Source organism: Bradysia coprophila, chromosome II (genome assembly GCF_014529535.1).
Source record: "Bradysia coprophila strain Holo2 chromosome II, BU_Bcop_v1, whole genome shotgun sequence".
In the NCBI taxonomy this organism is placed as follows: domain Eukaryota; kingdom Metazoa; phylum Arthropoda; class Insecta; order Diptera; family Sciaridae; genus Bradysia; species Bradysia coprophila.
In genome coordinates this window covers 6443855-6471746 of record NC_050735.1, presented here as the reverse complement: position 1 = coordinate 6471746, position 27892 = coordinate 6443855, and the positions used below count along the sequence as shown (strand labels likewise).

At 38.0% G+C, this 27892-nt stretch overlaps 4 protein-coding genes across 5 annotated transcripts; 3 read left to right on the top strand and 1 right to left on the bottom strand.

The window, feature by feature from the left end:
* Window positions 1–93: 93 nt before the first annotated feature.
* On the top strand, window positions 94–9220 carry LOC119069559 (zinc finger protein 728-like). 2 transcript variants are annotated; one of them, XM_037173651.1, is made up of 17 exons: window positions 94–851; window positions 1210–1503; window positions 1570–1734; window positions 1789–1968; window positions 2030–2191; window positions 2262–2407; window positions 2471–2570; window positions 2631–2791; window positions 6455–6593; window positions 6658–6809; window positions 6876–6984; window positions 7058–7237; window positions 7299–7462; window positions 7531–7609; window positions 7684–7875; window positions 7937–8094; window positions 8157–9220. In XM_037173651.1, exons 1-17 carry the CDS (start codon window positions 260–262, stop codon window positions 8985–8987), a joined length of 3804 nt encoding a protein of 1267 aa, XP_037029546.1. In that variant the 5' UTR covers window positions 94–259; the 3' UTR covers window positions 8988–9220. The 2 variants fall into 2 exon arrangements, with proteins under 2 accessions (XP_037029546.1, XP_037029539.1); XM_037173644.1 differs by having other exon boundaries at window positions 2468–2570.
* A 2995-nt stretch (window positions 9221–12215) lies between these two features.
* Window positions 12216–13481, top strand: LOC119069542. Its single transcript, XM_037173622.1, has 2 exons — window positions 12216–12501; window positions 12657–13481. The coding sequence occupies exons 1-2, from the start codon at window positions 12246–12248 to the stop codon at window positions 13361–13363; spliced, it is 963 nt and encodes a 320-aa protein (XP_037029517.1). The 5' UTR covers window positions 12216–12245; the 3' UTR covers window positions 13364–13481.
* Window positions 13482–16929: 3448 nt separating this feature from the next.
* LOC119069531 lies at window positions 16930–18345 on the top strand. The gene is made up of 2 exons (XM_037173611.1): window positions 16930–17418; window positions 17477–18345. The coding sequence occupies exons 1-2, from the start codon at window positions 17001–17003 to the stop codon at window positions 18280–18282; spliced, it is 1224 nt and encodes a 407-aa protein (XP_037029506.1). The 5' UTR covers window positions 16930–17000; the 3' UTR covers window positions 18283–18345.
* A 1816-nt stretch (window positions 18346–20161) lies between these two features.
* Window positions 20162–22007, bottom strand: LOC119069521 (probable beta-eliminating lyase). Its single transcript, XM_037173599.1, has 3 exons — window positions 21902–22007; window positions 21597–21832; window positions 20162–21419 (listed from the first exon to the last, which is right to left on the bottom strand). The coding sequence occupies exons 2-3, from the start codon at window positions 21757–21759 to the stop codon at window positions 20203–20205; spliced, it is 1380 nt and encodes a 459-aa protein (XP_037029494.1). The 5' UTR covers window positions 21760–21832; window positions 21902–22007; the 3' UTR covers window positions 20162–20202.
* Window positions 22008–27892: the final 5885 nt, after the last annotated feature.

The window sequence follows — 27892 nt, the reverse complement described above, 5'->3', positions numbered from 1 at the left end:
TCGGCTCATGACATAACATGAAACGCATGAAATGTTTTATAAACGCCACAAACGCTCTCTTCTTTACATTAATTTTTTGTTTATGTGCCGTTTTTGTGCAATAGTGCTCTTATGTGCCTTTTGTGCGGACATTCATAATGTAAACAATTGGATATTCAGTTTTTTATTGAGGTCTCTTTGTGTCAGGCGGAAAGAAGAAAAGTTTGTCCGCTTCAAATTTTTGTTTTAGTGTGTGAAGTGTGAAGTGAAAAAGACAAAAATGAAATTTTATTGCAAAATTTGCAATAAAATTTTTAAGAAATTTGTTCTTTTTGAGGGACATTTTGACTTTAGTGATGAATGTAGAGACAAACAGAAATCGTTCATCGAGTGTTATATATGTAACAAAAACTTTCGTACCTCGGCTGCCTTAAAATATCATATCCAGCAGCATACAATCAAACGTGCCAAAAATGTGACCTCAATGAAAAAGCCACAAGTGGCAAAAATAGTTCGAAAACCGGTGATACCAAAAATTACGTTGAAAAAGCAATGGAATTTCAAAGTTGAACCACACGGCGTTGGTGTGGACGCGAAAAATGTGGTGCCCAAAAGTCCACAGCTCGAATGCAAAATTTGCGGAAACAAATTTCAGAACCTTCTCCATTTGGCGCAACATTCGACAGAACATGAAAAGAAAGAAGGACACGCTAGTAGCCCTCAAACAGTACAAGAAAATGGAAAGAGAAAGTCAGAGGACATTGAGAGCGTAACGAGTGCACCAATAACGACAACTAAGTCAAGTGTAAAATTGCATCGCAATCAGTGTAGCGTATGCAAAATTGTTCTTAGGCATGGTGGTGCCCGGTTAGGTAATAATTATTTACATGTTGTACTTTTCATGTTACAAAGACTTCTTTCAACACACTCAGCTGTAATAGTAGATTATGTCCATGGGTCCAAATTTTTATCTTGACTAGTGGGGACGTTATAGCCCGACCCGAAGGAGAGGGCCGTCTTTCTACTCGTCAAAATAAAAATTTGGACTCACGTACGTAATGTGTTTTGAATAGGTAAATGCATATTTTCGAGTGAATTTGGTTGATCCGAGGCGAAGCCGAGGTCAAAAAACGCACGAAAACTCTACTTTTGATCACTAGTTAATCAAAACGTTTTTTGTTGTTGTGGCTTTCGTTAATTTTTTTTTTCTCAAATTCCAACTGTTTTCAGTCAGACACATGCAGATTCACGTTGACGGGAAACATAAATGCAACGTTTGCAACATAAAATTTTCACAAGTTTCACTGTTCTGGCATAAAAAATACTTTCATCAAAAACAAAATCAGTCGGAATTGTTGGCGGATGAAGCCAAAGGCCAGCAGTCAGCCAAAGGCCAGAAGTTAGCTTCACAGATAAAAAGCTCTACGAACCGTCATTTGCTTAAAAAGCACAAAGGAATGAGCACCGTCGAAAACAAGAGACGTCGGTGCAAGATTTGTAAAGCCATAGTTACAATTGCAGACGGTTTGTCCGATTCTCTCTTTGTCTCAATTTTGTTCACCAAAAAATATTTCTCTTCGAATCTTCCAGTTCAACACATGCAGAACCATAAAACTGGCAAATTTAAGTGCGAAATTTGCAACATTCGATTTGCACAACGGTCGTTCGTTTGGCATCAAAGACGTTTTCATCCGGAGATAGACATTCACAAATGTACCATTTGCAAGGCCAATGTACCTGACTCAAAAACGAAGCGTAAATTTACTCGATTCAATTTCGCCACCAAATTCAATGCAATTGAAATTTCAGAACGACATCTGCTAATCCACAAAATTGGCGAAGTGAAATGTGAGGTGTGCGACATTCGCTTCACACCCCCGTCTCTACTGATGCACCAAAAGAAATTCCATCCAGATCTTCCGCGACTGTTAATTATGAAACAGGCGTGCAACGTCTGCAAAATCATTTGTCGCAGCAAAGCGGCTTTAGGTAGCCTTTTTTTTTGAATTGAAATAACCAAATTCGATCTGACGACAGATGTTTTCTCTAGACCATCACGACGATATGCACGCAAATGGTGAATTCAAATGCGAAGTCCATCAGATTCGATTCACATTCGAAGCCCTGCAAATTCACAACAAGCGTTGGCATGGTAAATCGATTGTAACGTGTCCAACTTGTAAATTTAGATTTGCCAACGCCGAACATCTTGGTAAGGAGTTCTAAGATATCAACGGGTGATGTCGTAATTTTCACCGTTTTTATTTCGTAAATTTTTTCAGAGCGACACAAGAAGGTGCACGTCATTGGCAGTGTCAAGTGTGAAATATGCGATATTCCATTCACCAGCTGCTCGTTGGTCTATCATCAGAAAATGTTCCATCGTGAGTTATACCATGGCGTTTTGCGGGCCGAACGAATGCGCAGGGTATGTACAAAAACAGAAACGTTTCGTTTTCGACAAAAATTTACAAATTACAAATTGCAGCAGAAACTACGAGCAAACCGCAGTCAACGCCAAAAAATTATCGCATCCCATCGTTTTCGGTGCACCTATTGCAAGTTATCCTATGACGATCCCAAGAAGCTGGGTAAACTGATGTTCATCGGTCGATTGAGCCGCATTTGATCGTCGAATCATTTATTTCCAGAGATTCATACTGCTGTTCATACCGATGGAGATGTCGAGTGCCGTATTTGTAAAGTTAGATTTACCAAAACTTCGCTGTTATTTCACGAGAAACGTTTCCATCCGGACGCCCAGAGAAAGGAACGCATTTTGAAAGCCATTCATCGACATATATCGGATGAGGTAGGTGGTGGTTGTTGACGTTATTTTCTTTGAAGTTTTCGTTTTGACAAATGTACGGTTTCCCGACGAAACGACTTTGAGTAGAGTAATGAAACGAGTCAGAACGAAATTTCACATTCAAAGCAGTAAAAATCGCTTAAGTCTGTGGAAATTAGTTAGTCGGCCAGGGTCTTTGATTAGTCTTGACATTCCATTTAAATTTGTTAGTTGCTTACCAGTCGCTTTGCACCGTCTTCGATGGTTCTACACCAAAATTTTGTAGTTTTTGACTTGCCTCTTCCACACGAAATTTTTCCACAAATTCCGGCATTCACTACGTCTTTCACGCGACCAATCTTTCGTACGATTTTCTTACTAAAGTGATAGAACTGCACGTTACCCGTTTTCATCTAATGTATCTGATGGCCCTCTACAGGATATCGCATTATTTCCATGTCAGCTCTTCTCAGTTATTTCTTGCGGTTGAAGGACATTCGACATTTTTAACACGTAGGGCACGGTTGGTTTGAAACGAGATTAAATAGGGAACGCCGACCACCAATAATTTTTTTTCATATTATTAATCAGTGATGGACAAGAACATCACACAGGAAAAAATCAAACCGATCGGCTGGGCCGTTTCTGAGAACCAGCAGCTGTGTCGTCCACGGCCTGTAGAGTAGCGGTTAGTTGTGACTTATATTGGGATCGGTAGCAGTACTAATTCTAAGACTTTTTATTAAAAAAAATTCACCTTGGAACATCTGGTTGGGCAGCTGTAGCCCCAAGTAGTCGAAAAATCACGATTTTCAATCGACGATATCTTCGAAAGAAAGCAACCGTGGAAGTTTCTTATTGTTGATATGGATAGAGGGTTACAAGCCCTATCCACCACTAGTAACTGATTTTTTAGATGTTGTCTATAATGGCCCATTTTCGACCATCTTTTTTTGCTACCATCGGCGAACTTTGAACACTGCTGGAACGCTTCCAACGTACTTTTTTCAAAACATGTACAGTTGCTTGGCCCTAAGCTTTAGCTTTGTAACAATACCAAGCATGATACTCATCGGTCGCGACGCGTACCGTTTTTGTTAGATTTTTTGTAGCGAAGTCGCTCTACGACGAAATTTACGAACGAATCTTAAATTTCGAAATTGTAACACAGCTACTTCGTGTCCTTTGTTCTTGAATGATTTTTTCGTGGTAATAGACAACAGGTGAGTGTCGAAGAAGTCAAATATGACTGATTTTGGTGTAGGTGTCACTATTGGGCTTATGCGGGAATTCTGATTTCTTCTAAAACCCTCTATCCATATCAACAATAAGAAACTTCCACGGTTGCTTTCTTTCGAAGATATCGTCGATTGAAAATCGTGATTTTTCGACTACTTGGGGCTACAGCTGCCCAACCAGATGTTCCAAGGTGAATTTTTTTTAATAAAAAGTCTTAGAATTAGTCCTGCTACCGATCCCAATATAAGTCACAACTAACCGCTACTCTACAGGCCGTGGACGACACAGCTGCTGGTTCTCAGAAACGACCCAGCCGATCGGTTTGATTTTTTCCTGTGTGATGTTCTTGTCCATCACTGATTAATAATATGAAAAAAAATAATTGGTGGTCGGCGTTCCCTATTTAATCTCGTTTCAAACCAACCGTGAGGGGATAATGCTCGAGCAGGCACTTTAGGCACACAGGGAAGTGCTAAAAGAGTCAAGGAATACCTCCAAATAAATTTATTTGGAGGTTTTCCTTGACTCTTTTAGCAGTTTCCGGTGTGCCTAAAGTTGACAAGTCGCAATAACCAGCAACATGTTAACGTTGCGAATTGGCAACGGACAATTAGTGAATGTTACATAGAAACGAATGATGTAAAAATCATCGTCTGCCAGTGGCGAATATCCAAAATGATTTATCATGACTCTAAGAGACGAACACTTCGAACACGTCGAAAGCTCAGACGTTTGTTCGTCTCATTATGTTGCCATGGATGGCAATAACACCCACTTGTGTTCCATCGAAATACCATTTTATTCTTATGTTTGAATACCAGAACGGACGACATCGATATAGACGGACGCTTACGACATCAACGTTTCTCGTGTACAATAAACGTGTCTTATTCCAAATACGTTTACTTTAGTCGTAGTGGAGCTGGTATCCGTAAAAGTTGAGTAGAAGAAGGACAGACTGAAAAACTGTATGTTGTTTAAAGAAAGACTGACCGGCTCGAAAAAGCCTTCGGACGTTGTATAAAATGAAATTTGTAAAAACTCCTTCATTGTCCATTGTAAAAACACTATTTACAAAAAATTTGATTTCAACACTGTATTGATCGCCATTCACTGTATGCGTTCCGTTCCGATATCATACAACCGATACCACATCCTATGTGCTGACTCTAAACATTATCTCTGGCTCATTTAACATTATCTTAATCTCGTTATCATAAATTCCGTTAATGATTCTCACAAAAGCATTCACAAAAAAAGAGAAATTTTTCGAAAATTTGCATAATTTATTCATTGAACGGAATGTAAATCCGACACCATATAACATCCGGACTATCTGAAACACAAAAATGATTTTTTTTATTATTATTTTAAGAGAGCGTACAAAATACATGGGTGTTTAAAGGTTGTTTTGCTTATCGAAATTGCTGACGCTTGACTTTGCATGTACCATGGCAATTCAGAGTGTTCACAAAATTGTAGTCAAAACAACATCAACGGTCGATGTTTTATTTAACGCATACTCGCTATATTCCACTTATGTACGATTAGATCAAAAGTGAAAATGAAAATCTGTCGCCGCAGTACAGTCCCAACAATTTCGATGCAGTTAAACTCTTTTGAAAATGGTGACTCATCGCTAATATGAGAACTATGCAACGAAGCAGTTCACATTTCTAGGGTGTACAATATCCGAGATCACCATACGCTTTCCGAACCTCACATAAAAAATACTTGAACCCGTTTTGAATTGACTGTAAAGTTTGTTTGCTTATTTGTTTAGCGACCTCACTAGCAGCCTTTTAAGGTCAACAACACGTTCAGCCTGGTTTGACGTTACTTCTGACCCACTCCTCTAAGTATGCAAGTACTCTCGAAAGAACGTTAGGTGCTAATTGATATCTCGCCTTAATGTACGATTGGATTACGTCGTACGAGTCATTCAGTGTCTACAACAGTAACCAAACACACTGCAACTATCCAAATTTTCAAGCTTCAGTGAACTTGCAATGCTAGAAAAATTCCAGTTGCATTTTGTCTGACACGTCCACTTTTAATTACTTAGTCATCTCGTCTTGACTCTCAAAAATGTTGACCTGACTTGAATATGCGAACACATACGTAAGTTGTGCGTTGCAAGTTTATCGACATTTCAGACCTTTTGCCTGCAACCAATGCGAAAAGAATTTTGCCACACAGGGCGGACTGGAAAAATTACGTGTGCAACATCTGTGATCGTCGATTCGTAGAAAGTTCAAATTTAAAAGTTCACTACACATTCAAACAGACAATCAGGTTCTAAAATTACTTGACGTGAAGTTTGTACGCCACCTGATTTTTGGCCGTAGCTGATCTCGGTCTACGGTAGACCGTCTCCCTATTCCGAACCTCACCAATTTTCTCGTCCTATCCAGTTGGTTTAAATATTCAAAAATTTATAAATTTCAGCTACAAGGACTCAATGAGTTGGAGTCGAAAGACATTCCGATCATTTTAGAGGACCAATACAAGCAACTGAAGGCGGAAAATAATTCGAACGCGCAGTGCGTAATTTGCAAATTACCATGTGGCGATGGCAAACAACTCGGTAAATTCAGGCACCTTTATTCTAAGCCGACAAATCATATTTTTCAACAATAACAAAATTTTAGACAGACACATAACGGTGCACATCGAAGGTGATTATAAATGCGAAATATGCTCCGTGTGGTTCACCAAAAATTCGCTAGAATTTCACCAAAAACGTTTTCATCCTGAATTCTATGAGGAACGTGTTGCCAACGGGATCAAATTGATGAAAGAGGTATTTCGATGACTAGACATTATTCCACACTCGAACCATGAATCCATCATTTTCCACATTTTACAGCATGGTGACGATGTCAAAGTGAATGAATTTTCGGAGAAAAAGACCCTTAAAAATTTGAATCAACAATGTGACATTTGCAAAGTATACGCTGGAACTGGCGAGCGGTTGGGTATAGATCATACTCCTTGCACGGCGTTCGAACACTACGTCTAAAATGAATGTCTCGTTAATTTTTTTTGCAGAGGAACATAAGCGCACCCACATTACTGGTGATGCCGAATGTAAGATCTGTAACATTCGATTCACGACGACGGCCCTTCGATATCATCAGAAACGTTACCATCCATCGGACTACATTCCACAATCTCATGAACACAAATGCACTGTGTGCACATTGACATGTATGGATCCCAAACAATTGGGTAACGATGGCAATGCAATTGTGGATTTTAAAGATAATTTACGATCACGTTCAAATTCCAGAGACCCATATGACCGTACACACCGAAGCTGATACTCAGTGTGACATTTGCAATATTCCATTTACAGTGCCCTCGTTACGTTACCATATGAGACGCTTCCATGCGGATACGAATTCGGTTTCAACACAACTTTTACAGAAAGCGCTTCAAAGGAATAAGATCGAGGTAAGTGGTTCTGTGTGAACGATTCGCATGGATACAAACTTACTTTTTGCCTTATAAAACTTTGCTAGGCATCAGAGAATGCACTGAATCCGTTGAACAGAAATCAATGCCCCATTTGCAATTTAAATTGTGACGGAAAGAAATTCGGTAAGACTCGTAGCTCTGTCTGCCTTCACTGACTTGCTTTCTCTTTAACTTCAACGGCCAACTTCCATTTCCAGATGTCCACATCAAAGTTCACATTGACGGCGACGTACAGTGCTCGGTTTGCCAAACTTGGTTCACGCCTTTATCTCTTGATTACCACTACAAGCGCTTCCATCCGCACTTATACGTTGCCAAGGAAACCCGGAGTGAAACGCAATACCAGTGCAATTTTTGCAAATTGGTGTCGCAGGACGAAACTAGACTGAGTAAGTTTCTCAATTGTTGACGATCGTGGAACACAGACATTCTAAAACAAAATCGTTGCAGAGGAACACATGAAGGTCCATCGAGGTAATGTAAAATGTGACATCTGTAACATACCGTTTACCAAACTATCGCTGATCTATCACTACAAACGATTCCATCTGAATGTGACGGAGAAGGAACGGATTTTAAAGTCCATCGAAAATTCGGCGCCCAGAAAGGTAAAATTACAAACGGCCACGAGATCGAAGCCCTTATTACATGTCGGAAATTCTTTTCGCAGAATCTTCATAATTGTACCAAATGTATGAACGATTCTTCACACGAAATCTGTTACCATCGCAACGCAGTTGAATCTGTGGAGATACCATTTTCCTTCGGTAGTCTATTGGATGCAGATCGTGAACCTATAGACTTCCCACCACTTCTCAGTACTCCATTAAGTGTGGAACAGGATTCTGATGAAAGCAATCAGGTTGTTGCAATTGTCAAAAGACGCAACTACGAATGTTATGTGTGCAAAGAACCATTCAAAATTGCATACCAACTGCAGGACCACTTAGCCAAACATATTGTCTACGAGCAATGGGTCGATCCGTCGAATGTTTATCTATCGAATTGGGATCCTGATGAATTGAGCGAAATAATATCGGAACAGCCGATAGTGATGGTGGAGAACATGCGGAACATAAATTTAAAAATGTTGGCTGGCGGACCGAATAAAAATTGCGTGGATAAACTACAAGATGTCAATGAAAATTTGACCGAAACGGATCTACCAAACACTGTGAAGAATGACTGTACAGTTGATCCGGACACGACACAAAATCATTGTGACGATGTGGTTGAGATATTATCGGAATCCGAGGATGAGTACGAAACCATTCAATATCAGTTGAATAAGAAACCAAAGCTGCCGTTTCAACCGGAGTTTCCGGGAACAGAGAATGACGCCAATGAGCCAGTGTACATTTCGTCGGATGACGAGGACAATTACGAGATGGATGTAACCGATACGTTTCACTGTTATTTTTGCAACGGGCGATTCGTAACGTTGGCTCAGTTCGGAGAGCACGGAAAAATTTGCCATATGAAAGGGGAACCGGATTTTTAGTTGATTGACTGAACGACTGTCCCCCGTGGCTTTACTTAATTTTTTTAATTGAGATTATTTTTGCCAAAAATTTCTTACAAACCATTTTTTGTACGAAAACAAAATTTAAACGAAAAAAGTATATTTAGTAATGTTAAGAGACTCCACTGACTGCAATAAGCGTGACAACGAATCGATCAATGAAGTTGAGTGCAATTTAACTTCGTTAGCAATAAAAATGAAATCGAACTGAAACTGAGCTTCGTGGAGTTTGTTTAAATTCAGCCAAACCATTCCTTGAAATATGAAGAGTCAGACTTCACACAACGAGCATGGGTCTTTCAAGAAACTAATGTTATGGTCGTGATTCCACTAGTTTGGAGTGTAGCGATCAGGAATATCTTTTCAATGAAAAGATTAGCAAAGGTATCTTCCACAGCCCTGGCGGATATTTGAGATGTTTGCGTTGGACTTGCTATTAGATTTCAATCAATCAATTTTGAACCGATCTAAAACTTCCATTCATCAATTACCTGTCTCCATGCTTAACTTGCGACGTTCCTGTGTGTCCGCAAAGGCAAAACATCGTGCAAATTGAGGTAAGATTGATTTTATGATTTTATTATGATCTGTATGGAATGCTGATTCCGAAATCATCAGTGGCAACTCCGGCAGCCCACACGTTCCGCTGGGAGCGGCCGTTATGTCACTTTGGTTTCACTGAATTTTCAAATTTTCATGCCAATTTCCAAACAGATATCGATGTGGAATAAGCTGTAAAATATTCTTAAATGTTCAAAGTTTTTTTTTAGAATAATTTTTTTGTTAACAAAAAAATTTCAAATGGATGTTGGATGTTAATTTTTTTCTGCCAAAACATCGAACAAAATCAGACATTTTGGGACAAGAGGTCACGGATATTATTGAGTTATATCTCATTCGATTCGTTGAACTATTGCGAGTAAAACGTAGTATTACGTTTGGTGAAATTTGTTTTGTTGTCGGCGATCGAGGTCATGAAGTAAGGGCCTGCCAAAAGAGCCTCAAAATCATTTTCTTGCGATTAATCGAAGGAAACAATTTTAAGAAAAACCCTTTTTAGCTTGCCTTGTAGGCCTTGAAGAGACGCACATTTTGAGTATACACACCACCAGGTCCATGTTGACCTGTTGGTGATGTCAATGATTTTAGGTGATTTTACCGAGACCCTGACCGCCTGCAGCGACAGAAGTCCATGACTTGGTATGTATGGCAAGATAGCCTAGCCTCAGTAGTACCATGCTATGGACAAACATCCTTGGATAAGTTTCACTGCAGAGGGTTGGAGCGACTTTAGTCTAATTCCACCCCAAATCGACAAAATTTTATCGCTTTTTTGAGGTTTTTCATGTAGTTATTCATTATTTACTGCATATAAGAGTGAGATCAACTAATATAAGGAGTTCCTCGATGTATCCACGTGGGTCACATACTCTTGGAACTATTTGGACTACTTTCTATATAGAAGTGGGGTATGAATCATTTTTTGGTCTTTTTGTTGGATACACAACATTTATTTTTAATAAAATTGTTATGCGAAATAAGCTACAATAAAGAGTTACTTGATATATAGCCGTGTTGGTTACGCCTAGAGTGCACTTTTTCATAGGGTATTTCAAGTGTCAAAAATAATTTTTTTGGTTATTTCGTTTTTAAATGACGTGTAATGGTGAAATAAGTAAATCCTGCACATTTTATTTTCGAAAAAGGTTTAGGTACCCAGAATTCGAAAAAACCGAAATATTTCGGCGAACTTTGAACCACCCTGCAGCGCACTCAATTTATTTTACTGTCCAAAATTTAATTTTATCTGAAACTGTATTTCATCGCCTTTGCAACGATACCCCATGCGACGTATTTGAACTTGAATTGGATTTTTGGCTGAACCCAGAGTGGATTAGGCTGTAAGAAGAAAGAAAAAAAAAGTGGTTGAGTGATCAATTCGGGGCGGCACAGGGCCATCCAAAGGGATGGACTTGAGTATAATTTGGATTTCATGAATCCTCAGAAAGAATGTACCTGAGCTGTGGAAAATACAGGACACACGGGATCGAGTTTCTGGTGAATATATACATGCAGGACCAGACTAGGCAATAGGGAAAAAATACAACCGACTACAACCAAAACTAATTTTTAATTAAGGCTAACACATTCGTTGTCGCTATTGCGGTGTATATGTTTCGAAAAGTATTCTGATGGAAAGATATCATCAAGAATGAAATACGATACACGCTTACGTAGGCTAGAATTTTAGCCTAGTAGTACTAAGTTAGTGCCCATGTCTCTTAAGAGGTTCCGAGCGTTCATTTCGAGTTCATATTGACGTTATGATTTCTAACAATTGAAATTCTTGTGGATTTTCGTAAAAATTACTTCTAGCATAGACAGGAACTATTTTCGGGAAAACTTTTTCTTATATTTTCCAACATTTTCCTCGATTTTCCTAGAAAATATTTATGGAAAATTTGGACAAATTCGGGACAATAGGGGAAATTTTGTGAAAATACGGAAAAAATGTTTTCTGAGCTAAATATGTGCTAAAATTCCCACTAGGATCACATTTGCACTAATGCAAGACCTATTGCAAGATCGTTATGACAATGCATTCAAAAACGTAAGGATCTCAAATGTTCAATCCTCGAGTTTCTGCCTATATTTGTTAACCTCAAGCCCGTCACTCATCGTAGCTGAATCAGGAGTACTCAGAAACAATTTATTATGTTCCAAAATGATTATAACAACTATACGTACTGAGTCCATACACTGAACGATGTGCAACGGTTGATCTGTAGCACATTTTCTACTAATTGCAAAACTTCACTCGCCTGAGCTTTGCTCTCGGACCGTTAGGTGGAGCTTTGCCGGTAGAATGTTTAACTTATGAATTATGACTATGGTCAATGATATGGTATTCGGGATGTCTCCACGTGATGCGTTGACCACTTGTTAAGACTTACGCCTACATTAGTTTGTTTGTTCTGTATGGACAAGAAAATTCGTGGAAAAGAAAGATTTTTGGTGTTTGTTGAGGGAACTTTAAAGTTTTTTGCGACCCCTACTAGCGGTAGATATTATACTAAGCAGATAAGGCTGGTCTTTATGTATCAGTCTATAATCAAAATATGATACAATTCTTATCAGCTAACGGCCGTTGATAAAAAATATCACCAGAGTGCTATGTGCGTTATTGTTGTGAAAGTTGCATTTCAATCAGAAGACATTTACTGCTCCGTTCATAAAATGGGCTATGATGTGCATCGTTTTATCAGCGAGTTAATTGATGACCAATGTATTTGTGTTATTTGTACATCTGTTATGAATAATCCAATGCGATCCGAGAAATGTGAGCACACATTCTGCAAAAATTGTATAGTGCAATGGCTTGCAATTAATAAAACTTGTCCACTGGATCGTAGTACCATGGACTTCAATGATATGAAGCCAGCCGTGGATTTGAATACGATTTTGGATCAGCTGGAAATGAAATGTGATTTTGGTGAGTCCCAAGGCTTAGTTTTGAAAAAAGAAAGAGAGGGTCAGACCCGATGTTAATAATTCTTTCACATCTGGCTAGGAAGTCTAAGAAGAGCAGAATTAGCTACTGATCACTGGGCATATCCACAATTTATGTGATCCTCTCGATTTTTTCAGAATCGCATGGTTGTAGTGTTCCAATCAAATTACATAAATTCAAGGACCATGTCGACCAGTGTAAATACAATCCAAATTTGATGGTCGTGTGTGATAAGGGATGTGGTCTACAAATGACCTTCAACGACTACGAAAAAGCGAATTGTTTCACTCATTTAGCACGATTGGTTGCTGTTCAACAGAAACAAATTGAATTTTTGATGAAAACACGACAAATTTGGCAGAAAATCAGCGGATTTAAAATCCGCAGCAGTGATCCGACAATGCTAAGGCATGTAAGCGGGAAACAATTATCTTTTGCACAATCGATTCAGAGTCTAGATCGTGAGAATTACTACTTTAAAGTCAAAATTCTTGAGCTAGGCGACACTGGTAAAATATCAATCGGTTTGACAGACCACAAGTATACGACTGGTAAACACCCAGGATATGAGAAAAACTCAATCGCGTATCATGGCCATGATGGAATGGTATATGTGAATTCTGGAATCGGAAATAGATTCGGACCAGTTCTACGAAAGGACGACATAATCGAATGTGGAGTAAAGTTTGGACCTGAAAATGATCTCGTCTATGAAACTGTAAAAGTTTACTTTACTAAAAACGAACAATTTATTGGAGAGCGAAAGATTACACTGTTCTTTGGCGAAATGTTTGCTACAATCGCCATAGAAAGTGCTGGTGCAACAGTTAGACTAATTGAATAAAAGCATAGCACTGCTCCTAGCACTAATGATAAGCTCAGTGATAAGAGCTACCGCTTAGTATTGTTAGTATTATATGCTTTACCTCATACAACGGAAAAAATTTCTATATTCTGTTCATGCTAGGAGCAGCATAGAGGTAGACTCAGGCCCGGACTGGCCATACGGTGAATTCGGGGAATTCCCGATGGGCCTTTTGGATTTTTGTATGAGGATTTTTAATTTTAAAATCATATCACACACGCCACTAAATCCAAAAACGTCAACTTTGCTACTTCCTTTTTTTATCACAATAATTGTCTTGTTCCATTCATACATATGGGTAAATGTATGTGATCTAAATTCGGCATTTTCTGTGAAACTTCTTCAATATTGAGGGAATACTAAGAGGCGATGATACTTAAATTTTCTACTAGATTCTGTAGAGCATTAGTAGATCTGTTATAATTTGGAAAAAAAAAATTATAAAATTAATTAATTTTTATGGAAAATCAAACCAAAATTGTTGTGCTGCTACGTTACAAAATTGATACTTTCATGTGTGAGGTTGACGAAAAACGACAACTCATGACTAACACAAAAACTTTTGAGAAGTACTTTATATGCTCACAAGTAGAAAAACATCACAGGAACACGTTTCTGAAATTATTTTATTCAAATAAACAATTTTTATTTAATTAATTTCACATTTCGTTTTGCTGCTACGTTACAATAAAAAAAATGATTTTTGATTTGATGTATGCGAGATTGCGAGATACAGTCCACTTTATGCCATTTGTATGTAGAGACACTTTTATTAGTTGTTCGCCTTGTTGGCAATGAAAGTGTAAAACAGGTATGGTCTATTGTCCGAACGGAGGACATAAAAATTTGATTTTCGTACTTAAACGCACTCATTTTCATATTATTTTGACATAAAATGTGAGTGCGTTTAAGACGAATTCGTCGATCGACCATACCTGTTCTAGACTTTCATTGCTTGTTCGCTCATAAAGAGAAACTAAAAATTGAACGCGCTCAAATAAACACATTGTTCACAAAGAGCTGTACATTTTCCCATATTCATGTTGTCATTCATTATTCGTTTATAACACGTGTATGAGTTACAATTAAAAGAGTAAATGAAGTTTTTAATTTCTTTTATGAATTGAAAATACCTTTTATGGGTAAAATGCTTCGAAAATGTTGCATGACGAAGTGTAATAATATTAAAGAAAAATTAACGAAGCTGAATGAAATAATTTCGTTTCATTCGTCCGTTATTCTGTTCTCAAATGACTGCAATCAATCAAATCGATCACAGGTCAGGATATATTCGACGTGCACGATTCGAGTTGGAATTTGTAATACACATTTGAAGGCTTCTCAGATGACCTAGCCACTATATTAAGAGGGATTAGTGTTAACGCACTATGTGGTCTGCTACAAACAGTCTTAGACACTGTATCGGAATGGTGCGACGAAAATGAGTTAAGTATTAATCCCTTGAAAACAACAATGATTGTGTTCACACGAAACACTAGGATCGAGGGGCTATTCATTCCCAAAATTAAAGGCGTACCCATTAATATGGCACAACAGGTTAAATTTCTAGGTTTTACCTTTGATGCTAAAATGAGAGGTATCCTACACTTCGACGCACGTATAGAAAAGGCAACAGTATCTTTATGGCAATGTCGGAAAGCATATGGGAAAAACTGGGGTCTATCACCCAAAGTAATGTTCTGGATTTACACCACCATCTTCAGACCTATTATTTTATACGGGTCTTTCGTATGGAACAATATCTGTAACCTAAAATATGTTCATAAAAACTGAGGAAATTTCAAAGATTAGCATGTTCAGCAATCACAGGGGCCTGAAAATCAACACCTACAGACGCACTTGAAACCACGCTAAACCTACCGCCTCTACATATTCTCATTCAATCAGAAGCCATTAACGTTCTGGATAGAATAGCTAAAACCCAGGGCTAGCAACATAAATTATCCGACTATACCAGGATATGGTTTAAAGCGATAGAGAACGAGGTATCACTAGCGTGGCCTTCAGACAGAGTAACGAAAACCTTCAAATTTGACAGGAAATTTGAGGTAATCATACCGAACAGAGAAGACTGGCTTAACGGCGATTTACCCCCAATAGACGGCATCAGACTCCACACGGACGGATCAGTAATGGACAACTCAGCTGGTGCGGGCATACACTGCATTGAAACAAATACTACCATTAGGTAAATACAGTACAATATATTTAGCTGAAATAAGAGCTATAATAGAGGCATGCCACATCATTACTGATAAAGAAATCTCTGACAATATAATCTACATATTCTCCGACAGCGACTCAGCACTTAAAACTCTTTCTGCCGTGGAGTTTCAATCTGCTTTATCTGTAGAATGTTGGGACAAAATTAACAATATTGCGAATACGAATATAGTAAAACTAATTTGGGTGCCAGCACACTCTGGGATCTTAGGTAATGAAAAAGCTGATGAACTAGCAAAAATAGCGACATCAATCACCCCGTTAAGTCCCGAACCGATACTGCGTATCACACCTTCTCACATTAAAACAAAAACTGAAGAACGTACAACCAAAGAGTTCAACGAACACTGGGACTCTGTAGACGATAGGAACTCAAAATATTTAATTAACGTAAGTAGAACAAGGCTAAAAACACATACGGGAATTGTGACAGGACACTTCGGCTTTAATAAACACCTAACAACAATTGGCAAACGATCAGACCCTAGCTGTGAGCTGTGTGGGCATGAAGCAGAGACCGCAGAGCACTTCCTCTGCTGGTGTCCGGCATTCATAAATAACAGAAGGAAATATCTGGGTAACTATACCATTCTGTACAACCAGACAAAGAACTTTCACCCACAAGATATCCTGAGCTACATTTTTAGTACAAGGAGATTCACCACTCGTAAACTCAAAAATTATAGCGAGCACAATGGGCCCAACGGAGGCCTCCGTGCGCGACCCTTACTAACGTTAGGGCAGTATCTTAATAATAAAAAAAATACACATTTTCTTGAATCAGATGTTGTAAAAGTGGGTTTGAAAATCTACAGTAAACCTTCATAGTAGAATGTCTGATTTCTTATCAAGCCAGGAAACATACTGATGAATTTAACAAATATGAAACAGACTAAACTAATTCAACTAATTTTCATTCACAAACACCACTTGCAATCGCTAAACCGAACTGGTGTGCATACGTTATTTTGCACCAGCTGGTCACATACAATTCCAAATGGGACCAGCTGGTGCAAAATAACGTATGCACACCAGTTCGGTTTAGCGATTGTATAACGAAAATATATATTTTTTTAAATTAGCATTTCGTTTGAAGTAATAATATTCAAAATTTCGCGGACATTTTTGGGACCATAATTTGACATTATTCTTTTGACGTTATGAGTCCCGTGCGTCCCGTGAGTCCCTTACTTTTGACATTTAAGAGTCCCTACCGTCCCTATATTGTCTGCACACGAAGCTGTCACACACACATTTAAACATATGATTTTTCATTTTAATTTGTCACTTTGTTCTATTGAGAGGGCCCTTGCAAGTACGACGAGTGATTAGTTTCTTAATAATTTCTAAAAATTCCAACGGATCGTTAAAAATGGGAGTGCAAAACCTAATCGTTGCGAGTGATGATATAGAAGTAGAAATCCAGTTCGATATCACTGGCACATTGAACGATTTACGGAAGACTTTGATCGAACTACATCACATTTCTGAAGGCGATGAAAAACAGCCCTGGCGTTTCGTGAAAGTAGACAGTGGTAAAATAACTGACATGGAGTACGAGGCATACATTCCAGTCAAGGATTACATCTACGACACGAACAAAATACGTATAACAAATCTAAAGAAAGATCTGCAAGTATTCGCTGACTCTGCTCAGGAAATCATCAGATTCAATGTTACCAATACCCTTGCTGAGTTACGAAAAGCTTTGATCGAAAAAAAGTTCATTGAGAACGATACTGAAACTACCGGTTGGCGATTCCTGTCACCAACATTCGATCCGGAGAAAGGTAGAACGGAATTAATCTTTTTTTAAATCCAAAAATTTACAAAGTTTCAAACAAACAGGTACCGTGACTGAAGCAATTATCACAATGGATGGAAGTGAAAAGACAACGAAGGTAAAAGATTTTTTATTTGGCAGCAGCAAGGTACGCATGGTCGATGTTGAGCGTAAGATCCAGCCCGATCTAATTGGTGTTAGTTCGCACTGTTTCTCAGATGGAGACATTAACGTTATAATATCACGGAATGACGCTATTACGAAAGACAAATTTCAACCAATAATGATGACAAATGTTAGACCGGCCAGAGAAGAAAGTGTTATTACGGATTTCTCTAACGTAGTTCTGTGCGAAAAAGGCACGGCTGTACGTATCCGCGTGGAAAGTAGGAGTCACAAAGGAATGATATATAGTATAGTACCTGATGAGGGTGATCCTATTTCTTCCTTCTCAATTTGTACATATGGAGGATATACAACAAGCACTTACGACAACGGTGACGCTATCATAATTATTTCGTCCAAGGAATTGCGCATTCCAACCCGAGAAAGACTCGGATTTCGTCGCTTGACCGTTAAAGCTTGGAGACTCACTTCATTTATGAAGGGTGAAAAAAAGTTTTTTTTCGATGAGAAAGTGAGAGGGATGAGTATGTCAGTTATGCGTGGAGTTCCTATCGATGGGAAGAATATAGAAGATGCTACGTTTGAAAGGGGAAAGAATAAAGAGGTCCATCCTGTTATCGTAGATAATGTTGTGCATGATCCGAATGAGATTTACGGTAAGGTTGACATTGATTTCTTCGTATTTAAATCGAAAGAAGCTGCACAAAAAATGGTCGAAATGAGGATTAATCCAAACTATACATAAAACAATGATGTACGGTCAGGTATGAAAATTTCAAATGCATGAAAGGTCAATAAAAGAAATATTTTTGCAGTCTGACGTTTTGTGTTTGACCCTTCCAGTCTCTATCTCAATTATCTTATCATCAATTCATTATTACTTTCCCTATAATATGAAATCAACCTGTTTCTCGTTCGGCCTTCAATACGTGAATTCATGAAGCTGATTCATTTTTGCGAAGACAACATGATCTGACACGTAACACCTAATAACAAAGATTCCCGAGTTACTTCCCTTATTTCATTTCATGCCTTGGGCATAAATTTCAGAATTTTTCTCGGTATTCAGGTCCTCAGCATGAGAAGCTGTATTTGCTTCTGTTGTGGACGATTGATTTTAAGTACTTCCGCTTGTCGCTCTCGCTTCGTTTGGGCTAAAACTTGAGAAATTGCCTAAAATCACGGTCTACCACAGACACGGTGTCGGGGAATCTCGCACACGCGATCATAGTATGCGTCCTTTTACGACATGTAACGAAAAGTCATGACTGTGCGAGATTCACCAGTTAGAGGTGAATCTCGCACACCATGAATTTGTGTGGTGTGTGAGATTACCCTACCCCCACAGACACATAAATAGCTCTAAAATTTAAGTGACTTTGCCCGTCATTATATTTGAGATGGACCTGTGCGCTGCTAATAATTTTGTGGAGGTGGTCGACAAAAAACAAACTTTTGACGTTTCCGGCTGCCAATCGGTTTATTATTCTGGCCAAGATTCTGGCACAATTCTCAAATTGAACAGTTCTTCGAACTATAATAGAGAGTGCTCGCCCCACTGGGCTATGTGTTCCGCTGTATCGCACAAGGTTTAAATTTTCGATGTGGATCAATATGTCATCATCTATGAGAGCGTGTTTTGTACCAGTTAAAAACGATGAAACTGAGTGATTATATAGAAAACCCTGAATTACATAAAGATGGACCTGAAATTCAACTTTTCGTTTGCTAAAATCCACAAAGTCACCATAGACATGGTCCATTCCATTGTGGATACGCTCGACGAAAAAATTCTAAGATTCCAACAGAGCTACCAATAGTCAACAAACTCACTGATTTTCGAACTATTCGATTCGACGCACTATCAGCTTTAGATTTTAATCACCGGCTGTCGAATCTACTCTTTCAGCCAAAAAATCAAAAATTAGAGCGGTTAGCATACGTTTTATGATAGCGCCTAAAAACTATGAGTCGGAGATAAAACATTGAATTTCCATGGGAAATTCCAGCGTAAGTCATGTTACCAAATCAAATTTTGTCTCTTTTTGATGTACGAATACGCACCAAAGAAGGTGCGAAAAAACATACCGTAAGTCATCTTACCAAATGTGACTATGCATATTGTAGAGCGCCATCGCTACAATACAATGGGGATGTTGTGAGAGTGAAAGAGAAAAATTTCTGTCACAAAATACGTGGATTTACCCAAGGTCCTGGACATTGAGTATGTTTCTTCAGATTGTAGACCACTGCTGTGTTACAATCTTTGCAATTCGATCAATCTCCATAAAACTAAAAAAAGTGAAATTTGTAAGACGACAAGTACGCATAGAGGTAGACTAGAGGAGCAGTGCTGTGATAAAATCTCTTCTTAACTGTCTTAAAATTTCAACACCTTCACCTTGAGATGTTAACACCTGTGAACACAGCATCGCGACGGTATCATTGAATCTGTTACTATTGTTGTTGAAAGTAGTAATTTTTTCTATCTGTTGTAACAGAAAGATTGAAATCGCAAGTGAACCTGACTAGGTTTTTAATCTAAATCATTCTTCACTAAGAGTAATTATAATTATAATTACTCTAAGATTCTTCAGCCCTTTTCGTTCGTGAAAATGATAAAAAAAAAGAAAATGAAAATTTTCACGACAGTGTCTGTAACAATTTATTTCTTTTGTTTAAACAAGACAGTAAAATGTCGCAGAATTTCTGATTCCCAAACGATTTCCAATCCGGAATTGATGTTGTTTCGTCGATCGTAAACATTTTTCAACGCTACCGCCACATAATCTAAATGCTTGTACGAGTAAGTTCGTCTCGGAATTGCCAAACGGAATAATTCCAGTGCAGGGTAACGGTTCAAACGCGTATCCGGATCACGATCTGCCAATAAAGTTCCCATCTCACACCCGCGAACGCCAGCTTCCTTGTATAGTTCGATTGCTAATGTTTGTGCCGGATATTCTTCTCGAGGTACGTTTGGTAAAAAGGACAAAGCATCCACATAAATGGCATGGCCACCAATTGGCTTTTGGATTGGGATTCCAAATTCTATGAGTTTTTTACCTAAATATTCAACTTGATTGATGCGTGCGTTCAAATAGGTGAACTCTGTGCATTCCAACAGGCCCTGCGCTAAAGCTGCTAAGTCACGACCAGCTAATCCACCGTAGGTCGTGAATCCTTCGTAGAAAATACACATAGACTCACAGGAGCGGTACAAAGACTCGTCACGCATTCCCAAAAGGCCACCGATGTTAACCAATCCGTCTTTTTTCGCCGACATAGTAAATCCATCGCCATAGGAAAACATTTCTTTGACGATTTCTTTGATACTTTTTTGTTGATAACCTTCTTCGCGTTCTTTTATAAAATAAGCATTTTCGGCAAATCGAGACGCATCAACAAACACCGGAATGTCGTACTTACGTGACAGAGCCTTTACCGCTTTGATATTTTCCATTGAAACCGGTTGTCCACCGGAAGAGTTACACGTCACTGTGATCAAACAAAATGGAATATTCTCTTTCGGATGCGCTTTGTACACTTCCTCCAATTTCGCCAAGTCAATATTCCCTTTAAATGGATGTAAATTGTCGATGTCAAAAGCCTCGGAGATTGTGCAATCCACTGCATGCGCATTCCGGAATTCAATGTGTCCCTTTGTCGTGTCAAAATGGGAATTACCTGGAACCACATTCTTGGCCTTCACTAAAACGCTAAACAATACATTTTCAGATGCGCGCCCTTGGTGTGTGGGAAGAAAATAGTGAAATCCAAAAGTGTTTCGTACCACTTCTCTTAGTTTTAAATAAGACTGAGAGCCTGCATAACTTTCGTCGCCTAACATTATTTCCGCCCATTGTTTATCAGACATGGAACCTGAAATAATAATAATTCGAGAATAAATTATCACTTAAAGCAAGCCAATTTTACGTCTAAATTTGCTGCAGTTGTTTCACCAGCTGGCGCGGAATTAATAGTCATATTAAACCACCTGAGGCAAATTTAAAAACAAATTGGTTACACTTCGACTGTATAAAAAAAAATGAGTGGAACCTGTGCCACTATCAGACAGCAAATCTATGTAAACGTGATCACTAGACAGATTAAATAGATTGTAGCCTCCATCCTCTATCCATTGTTCGCGCTGTGCTCGGGTAGACATAAAAATTTCTCCCACCATTTTTATTTTATATGGCTCTGCCCAAGGTAACTCCATGGTTGTAAATCTTGTGTCGATAATTTAATCAAAGTTTCGTGGTCTAGTGCCTCAGATTTGGGGTTTAGTATACCTGTTGTAATAAGGAGATAAAAGTATGGTTTGTCTTAAAATCGAACTTTCATGTTGTGCTATTTCTTACCGCGGCTGATCTTGGACCTACTTTCCAAGCTTTAGATTGAAGTTATTTATTCCAAGTTTGAATTTACATTGGTGAGCAGTATAGATGTTAATTCAAACGAACTGCTTTCTTTCGACTAAACTGTTTAAGCAAAAAACATCTTTCATATAGATTTTTGTCGTCAGAAATATCTTACTTTACCGGATCCATCATAAAACAACGGTAATGGGGCGAAGTGACGCAGGTCCTACTCCACAAAAAAAATAATTACGGATTATCATGACACTACGGTAGTGTAAGGGTGGGTGGTGGGGTCGTTAGCTTGCCAACTATCTATCTTGGAATTACCACCAACCATTTTTATTTGTGACAATTTGTGACCGTGAGTTCAATTGTATAAAATAAATGATTTGGCTCGCGATGAATTGATTTTTATTTTCTTTTGACTACATACAGACTCTGTATTACAGAGTTGTACGCAACGAAGTTCCATAGTGCTATGTACCTACCCATCTTCTATAAGTCTATGTTTCTATGGTTATACACTACAGAAAGTTAGTAAGATGGCGCTTTTCTAAGAAAATTTTAGTAGTTCTAAGAGGAAACAGCATTTAAAGTGCGACTTATAATTTGGAAACGATGACGGACTTTTGGAACATTAATAGTTCAAAAACACCGATTTTGCTCATCACGACTAAAAAATTATTATTCAATTTGGCTTTCTGCGCCACTTGTGTTCCACTTCGTTTTCGTTTCAATATTTGCACTGCATGCCTGACATCTTTTTTACGTCAACAGCTTGACGTGTGTCCGAGTTGTTTACAAAGATGTAGAAGGGGTAAACCATAATGGTTCGAAAAGTTCGTGAGTATTACAATTTCGTGATCTTTTGACATTTCTCCCATATATTTTATGTCAAAACAACGAAATTTTATTTATTTATTTATTAAGTCAACGGCTTTTCAAGCTAACTGACAACGAAATACATTAAAATTACAAAACAAGCTTTGGCCTAATAATTCAAGCATTAACAAAAGGACAAATTATGCACAGTCTCAATACGAAATGAAAAAAGAAAATCACGATAAATCCGAAAATAAATCAAAATCATATGTACAAATTGGGAATTAAAAAAAAGACAAAGCCAAAAACTAGAGCAATCATGACAAAGGTGGTATTGACATTCCAAACGATATCAAGCACAACAACACCTGGTTGAGGCTCAAATCAACTATGAAGACATCGAACTCCCAACAACAAAATCGCATACAGCTACTCCCTCGATTCTTTTCTTCATCATACTCACGAACTTTACGAACCACAATGGTTTACCCCTAGAGTGTTTCACTTGGGACATTTAGCACATTTTTAGCTGCTGTACGCTGTTGTTTTAGTGTCAAACAGGGTTCCGTTCCTTAACGTTAAAGTTACAGTTCATAACGAAATTGGTGTAACGAGAAACTATTTCGGTATGGTATAACGTTATAAAGAAGAACGAAATTTTTTCCGGTATAACTTAACGTTACCAAGAGTAATGATAGTCATTTGTGTACCTGTTTTGGACGATTGATTTTAGGCAATTTCGCGGATTGTAGGCCGAACGAAGTGAGGCTTACAAGCGAAAGTGCCTCAAATCAACCGTCCCAAACAGGTGCACATGTGAGTTTTCATGCAGAGGGCCGGAAACCCAAGAAAATTCGAAAAATGGCCCTCATTTTCGGCCCCGAAGCATGAAAAATATTTTCCAGTGTGACTTAACGTTACGAGATGTGCCAGAAAAATTGTCGTTGTCTTTTAACGTTACGAGATGTACCGAAAACCATTTCGTTAACAAAAACCGTTTTAGATTGTGCAACTATAACAAATGTACCAAATGTTACACCCACGTAACAAAAAATAACGTCATGCCGGAACCCTGTTGTCAAGTGAGTAAAGTTGATCTGTACGACACACTTGTGTAACGAAGTAGTACACTCTATGGGATAAAGCGAAAAAACGCCATCTTGCCAACTCTCGAGTATAAGCTCTACTGGATAATGATATTTAGAAACTAAGAAGAAATGTAATAGAGTTTTCCCATATTTTACTACATTCTCTCATAAATTTACTGCTGTCACTGCGCTTATTTTCATGGGAACCAACTTAATATGTTGACATTTGTTCTTCAATGACAAGTGTGAAGTTGCTTCACATGAAGATAAGCCGCAGAGAATGAAGTACTATGAAAAAAGTGTGGCGCCTCTACAGGCCAACCCACTTGTTCCATGAGTTAAAACAAAGGTGATATTTTTTACGTGTGTCCGTGTCCTACAAAAAATGCGTCAGAAAAGGCAGTAGGCACTATGTCACATGTCCTTTTTCTCTTGACTGATACTAATTTTATCTTGCCGTTCAGCGAAGCGTCACTCCTAATAACGGCGATTATACTAGATTTTATGTATTGATTACTACGTATTTCGTTTTATTTTTAATAAACAGAAAATGATATTGGTTGTATTTTTTGATAAGGTTGTTGTTGGTATTTCGTTCTTATTTTCATTTTTTTTTATTAATTTATGTGCAGTATTAAGTGTGTGCTAGTTCGGACATACTTTATGGTCCTATAGTTACAAATTAAATGGTGTTTGAAGAATTGTTCATTCCCCTCTTTATTACATGTGTTTGATTCTTATTTATTTTGCAATTATATCACCATTTTTTTTACACAAAGCACGTGAAGCTTTATTTGCACAATCATGATATGGTCGAATTATTTTGTTTCATATAGGTGTGACCCCTGTTGTGCACACTGAAAGTTTGTAAGTTTTACATTAAATACTGTCAGTACAGCGAACACTCTAGCGCTAAAATAGTGTGTAGTGTGTTTTGGACGATTTTTTTTAGACAATTTCGCGAGTTGTAGCCCGAACGAAGTGATACGTAATAGTTTTTTTCATGTGTCGGGCCGAAAATGAGGGAGTTTTGAGATTTTTCTCTGGTTTTCGACCTCTTACATAAAAATCGTCCAAAACAGATTCACAAATAACTATTATATGGTTCCTAGTGGTGACGAAAGTTGAAAAATGTAAATCAAAGCTTTCGCCGCGTAGGCTTACATATCTGAACCTTCCAATGAACGTCAACACAAGGTATGGTATGTATGGTCGAATGTCAAACTCGGTACGGAGCGGAGGACATAGCGATTTCATATAATGAATCTCACCTCTCATCAGAGGTGAGTTTGTTTCTATGAAATCGCTATGTCCTCCTCTCATGAGAGGTGAGATTCATTATATGAAATCGCTATGTCCTCCAGTTTGTATGAACAGACCATACCTGGTTTATACTTTCATTGGACTGATCCTGCCTGGTTCACTTTACGTTACGTCGTGAAATGTATTTTCGTGTATCTGTTTTGGACGATTGTTTTTAGGCAATTTCGCGAGTGGTAATAACTATTAACCCTTTAACTCATGCAACGAAAACAAGTTATACAAAGAAACTGCCTACTGTGATTTCATCAGCATCGGAATATTTTCTATATTAATGTTAGAATCAGAGAGGTTCTGAAAGAACAGGTTAAGACAACTCTGAGTTGATCACGAAGGCGGTGACACACAACGTCAACGGCATGGCAGCGAAGTTTATATGTAAAATGAAACTTAACAAAAACGAAATTCTGAATTTCCGAGAAAAATATTTTCTTCAAGTTGATTTCTCTAACTATCTGTTTATAAAATTTGGTGTCACCCGCCTTCGTGGTTGTCTTAGCATGTTCTTTCAGAACTTTGAGAATCTTAAAATAATCGTGGCAAATATATTTTTATTGGCGCCTTGCTTATTTTTCACCACTGAGTGGAATCGTTACAAACTTTGCAAACACACTCTTTTAGAAGAGTAAATAATAATCAGAATTTTGTTGCACAAAAAAAACTGATCAAACAAATGTTTCGCTTTTCAAAGCATCTTCATGTTTGCATGCCCAGCTTTTAGCTTCTGTGCTTATTTAATTAGTTGACATGTGTTTTTAGTTTCCGAGTGTAAGCAGCTGACGCCACATATTTTCTTTCGGTTCCGTCGTACCTTACTGAAAATGATTTCAGCTTTTAATTGTAAACGTGTCTACGGTATTCACCCAGAAATATCGTACGATCCAAAAAGTAATGTATTTTTTCATTTTCTATTTTGAAGCACTATAGAATTCGTTGACAGTACTAACTAATGACAGTACCTAGTTTACTTTGAATATTCTGTGTGCTAACTAAACTAAATTACAGCCAACCGAGCCAACCTCACAAAAGCGGAATATTGTTTTTCTGAGAATTTCAACATAAAATTTATCATTTTTCGGTGATTTTATAATTTAGTGATTTTATTTTGCTTAACTTCAAATGTAAACATGTAATAGTAGATTACAGCAGAGCCTATGTAATATATATATTACATGTTTACATTTGAAGTTAAGCAAAATAAATGTCCTATGTCTAAATTGTCAAAATTTCTTTTTCGTCCGCCTTCGTAAGTGTTTTAACCTGCTCTTTCATAACCTTGGAATTAATGTTCAGTATAATACTATGAAAACAGTAATATCGATATATTCACCGCAATGCAATAAATGTATATAAGCTATCGTTTCTGGTCGATAATCGGTTAAAACCCTTAAACAATACAAAGAGAAGGTAATGTAAACAGCGGATCACAAAAAATACGGATCTCAACTTTCGGGTGAATTTATACGTAAATACGTAAATTTATTGGAATTTACAGTATATTCACCACAAACATATCTCAAATTATCAATGAATTTAAACCACCTAGGAAATGTCACCTCGGAGAAAATATACCGATCTTAAAAACAGATTCCAACGCACCCATTTTGATATAGAGTGTTTTGATGAAAGAGAAGAAGATATTTTAACAAGTACACCAAGGCAAGTTAAAATAAACTGGTCTTCTGTCCTTTCGCTCTCAACGTACCACGTTGAAAGAGAAGCAAATACTTTGACAATTAGCCCAAGGCAAGTTATAATAACTAGTCTTCGGTTTTCTCGCTGTGATCATAACAGTCTATTCGTTTGACATAAATAATGAGTGCGTTCAAGATAAATCGACAGATTTTGAAGAATCGGCCATACCTGTTATGTACACATTCATTGCAAATTATGCCTCCGTGTTTTTGTGGATTTGCATTACCTTCTGTGTTCGCATACCTTGTTGACGTTGTAAGTAAAAGGCTCCACGAAAAGTGAAACACGATTCATCCACTTGACATTTCAGAAGTGAAAATTCAATGCACCGGAATCCAAGGTTCTTTCAGAACCTTGCCGGAATCACCGTAGTAAAGGTTAAAAAAACGGTAATAATTTTGTTATGAAAACGTGTTAAACGTTTTATCGATGAAGTTATTTTCATGACACGCTTTATACTTATGATAAATAGACTTTATCAAGTATTCATCATATCAGTTACTAAGTAACAATTAACCAGAGACAACATGAGCCACACAAAACATTTAATTATCACTTTTGCAATCTTAATTGGTGTGGTGGCGAAGGTGTTCCCTATGCAATACCCATGTATAGCACCCACATGCGCTAGTAACCAACATGTGTGTGATTGTGGAACCTGTTGTAAGCCCGGAGATAACAATTGCTTAAATGGATGCCCAAACATTCAGTGCTTTGATTATCAACCAGTTTGTTGTGACAACACACCAGTTCCCATTTGCGCTAGTAACCAACATTTATGCGGTTGTGGATTCTGTTGCAAGCCTGGAGTTGATAATTGTTTGAACGGATGCCCGAACGTTAATTGTCTGCTTTATCAACCTGTATGCTGTGACAATGAACCAAAACCCGTATGTAATAAAGACCAACACGAATGCGGCTGTGGGCTCTGTTGCAAGCCTGGAGATGATAATTGCTTAAATGGTTGCCCGAACGTTCAATGTTTGCGCTATCAACCAATTTGTTGTAACAATAAACCTGTCGATCCTGTGTGCACACGAAATCAACAAATGTGCGAGTGCGGTAT